This window comes from Sitophilus oryzae, unplaced genomic scaffold (assembly GCF_002938485.1).
Source record: "Sitophilus oryzae breed Bouriz unplaced genomic scaffold, Soryzae_2.0 scaffold_1809_pilon_pilon, whole genome shotgun sequence".
Taxonomy (NCBI): domain Eukaryota; kingdom Metazoa; phylum Arthropoda; class Insecta; order Coleoptera; family Curculionidae; genus Sitophilus; species Sitophilus oryzae.
In genome coordinates, this window is record NW_022146512.1 from 1 (window position 1) to 3,457 (window position 3,457).

At 34.7% G+C, this 3,457-nt stretch overlaps 1 protein-coding gene across 1 annotated transcript; it reads left to right on the forward strand.

Moving 5' to 3' along the window:
* Nucleotides 1-1,460: 1,460 nt before the first annotated feature.
* Nucleotides 1,461-3,230, forward strand: LOC115883113. The gene is made up of 2 exons (XM_030901415.1): nt 1,461-1,957; nt 2,010-3,230. The coding sequence occupies exons 1-2, from the start codon at nt 1,655-1,657 to the stop codon at nt 2,448-2,450; spliced, it is 744 nt and encodes a 247-aa protein (XP_030757275.1). The 5' UTR covers nt 1,461-1,654; the 3' UTR covers nt 2,451-3,230.
* Nucleotides 3,231-3,457: the final 227 nt, after the last annotated feature.

Consider the following 3,457-nt stretch of genomic DNA (forward strand, 5'->3'; position numbering starts at 1 on the left):
CCAAAATTCCTCAACGTCCACTTCGATCCTAATATTCAGATGGGTCGTTGTGAGCTCGGTGTGAGCGAAAATAATGACGTCATTAGTGACGTTTAGGCCGCGACCACAACGTCCGCGATCGTCATGTGGAACGACCGAAGGCATATTTTGAGCATTATGAGCGCTTAGTGGAACGCACTCTAATGTTACATTTAAAAACTACATAAACTACACTACATGTAGTTAATGTAGTTTATGTAGAAGGTGTAGTTTATGTAACCTATGTATGTAACTTTCAAATATCAAAGGTTTGAGGTGAGGTTATAATCAGGGTTCGGAAGTAGATAATTAAGACGTAATTTACCTGATTAACTACGTGTAGTTTTTCTTTAAAAACTACGTCTTTTCCCGTTTATTAACTACATGAAAACTACGTTAACAAACTATGTATTGTTATTATGAATAATTTTCATTTGTATGAGGTGTAATAGAGATAATATGATGTAAATATTATATTTAAAGCCAGATTTTTTCTTTGAGAAGACCTCAAACCTTTGATATTTGAAAGTTACATACGGTTACATAAACTACACTGTACTTAAACTGCCGTTAAACGGTAGCTTACTAAAATGCCGTTAATAGGTATGACGTCGTTGATGTGACGCACTTGACGGCTTTATGAAATATAGGAATTTTATAAGGACTAACCAACGCTACCCACCCCACCAAATAACCAACTTAACCAACGCAACTAACCTCGACACTGATAAAAAAATAAAAAACAGATATAAATTAGTAAAAATCAACCAACCCCTCCAAATAACCAACTAACCAATGAATTAACAGTCTCCAAATAACGACGCTAACCAACCCGCCAAATAACTAAACCAATCCAACTAAAAAGAGTGAAACCAATGCAATAAGATTACGCTATAAGCAAAAAAAAATATAAAAAAGTCTTGGTCCGCATGAGATTTGAACCACTGACCATTCGCTTACGAAGCGATAGCCTCAGCCACTGACCGACAGGCAGGGTTCGGAAGTAATTAATTAAGACGTAATTTACCTGATTAACTACGTGTAGTTTTTCTTCAAAAACTACGTCTTTTCCCCTTCATTAACTACATAAAAACTACGTTAATCAACTATATATTGATATTATGAATAATTTTCATTTGTATGAGGTGTAATAGAGATAATATGATGTAAATATTATATTTAAAGCCATATTTCTTCTGTTTTCTTAAATACATTATGTGTTTTTAAAGCTTCAACTTATTATAACCTCACCTCAAACCTTTGATATTTGAAAGTTACATACATAGGTTACATAAACTACACCCTCTACGTAAACTACATTAACTACATGTAATGTAGTTTATGTAGTTTTTAAAAGTATCATGTAGTTTTCCGAATCCTGATTCTAATCCACATTTTCAAGTTTTGATTAGGTTTTTTTCATGTTTTTTTTACGAACCATCCCTGCTCTATATACACATCATACACATCTATAGATGCATCTATAGTATATTACAAATTTCTATGGCGATTGGCAATGCATACAAGTTAAATTACTTTTACCAGCTTTTTCGTTAGTTTTAACTGGTTTTAACGTATAAATTATTATTACCTACACCTACATATAAAAGATCATAAATTAATAATCTCTGATATTATGATAAAGTGTAATGAAGGTATCAACATTTTAAATGAAGATCTTAAAAAAATAAGCATTGAAACTAAAGTTTCCAAAAAAACTGTAATAAAAAAGTATACTGGGTCAAAAACAGTCAAAACTGGTAGTAGAAAGAAAAGGAGCAGGAAAGCATATTTTAAATCTTTGAAAAAACGAAGATCTCGAAAAAGAACTGATAAATTGTCCACTGGTGTACAAGAATGTACTGTTGTTGATATGGAAATGGTACCAGTTGGTGAAGCAAACAATTTACAAAAAGATATTATAGAATGGCATCAACAGGTAGTCTACTATGAATATTAGTAATAAAAATTAATCTAATTATATTTTTTAGGATACATTATCATATTGGAAATCTAGAGCTATTAGCTTGGAAATTGAGAATAGGATGCTACATGAACATTTAAGAAATGTGTATGCCCAACAACTGGATTATGGAAACAATGTATTAGTGCAGAATACTAAAACAGGGACATTGCAAAACTATTGCACACAGTCTCTTTCAACAAAGGAGTATTTAGATAGTAACACAGAACCTATAGACAAAAACAAACATTTGTATAAGAATGATAAGTTAGAAGGCTTAAAACAAGGTGAGAGTGTTAAAATAAGCAATAAAGTACCTGAAGGACAACATCGACTAAATAAGATGAAAAGTATTTATGGGAACAACGCTCCAAAAATTATGGGTATGGAGACTGCAATACAATTAAATTTTGAACATTTAAAAGAAGGTTCATATTCCAGTTGGCCAAATATACCATTAAAAATTTAAGTTTTTAATAACATTGTTTTTGTATACCCAGAGATTGGATACCCTGATACCCTAAGTGCAATAGATAAATAGTGCACTTGTTTATAGAGAAGTTAAAATATAAACCGGCTGGTTTTGATATGGATTTGATAAGCTTTGATGTGTTTGAGCCATGTTTACATAGGACATGTTTTCGGTGGGTGAATCTAAGTGCAAATTGTGCAATTTTTTTTCAGTGGTATATTTCGATCCCAGAAACACGTCTATAGCGGGCCTGAGCGGGCCTCACACGATCAGTATATTGACACATTGACAGTATTTCCAAAAACTGTCGGTAATATTGACTGTGTGGCAAAAATACTGATGGGACTGTCAGTATACTGATATACTTTGGCAATCCTGAAAGTATATATTTTTTGAATACTGACAATATCCTGGCAATGTGTTCAGGGAACACAGCGGCTGACTGACCGCTGAGAATTTTGCTCAGCGGCTGACCGATTTTGTGTGTAAAAATAGACCGTTTAGGAAAGTCGCTTACTCAGCCGCTGACGGCACTGACCGTCCCCGAACAACATAATACTGATCGTGTGAGGCCCGCTTATGAGTCTTTGTACGCATTCAGGGACGGTCAGCGGCTGAGTGGCTGAGTAAAGCGGTTTCCTAAACGCTCTCTTACATACAAAAACAGCCGCTGAGCAAAAGTCTCTGCGATCAGTCAGCCGCTGTGTTCCCTGAACGCGCCCTTTTTTTACAAAAAAAAATTAAGTTATAAAAATTTTTTGGATTTTCCGAAAAAGGGTAAGCCCCGTTCTCAGAGAAGCGACTGTCGCCAGCGACACGTCAAGAGGACCAATGAGATTTGTACAGTCGCAGTTCTGAGAACGGGGCTTTAAGCCTCGTTCTCAGAACAGCGAGTGTCGCCAGCGACACGTCAAGAGAACCAATCAGATTTGTACAAAATTCAAACAGCTGTCAATTTTAAATTTAGTACAGCTCCTATTGGTTGTTTGAAATGTCAATCTGTG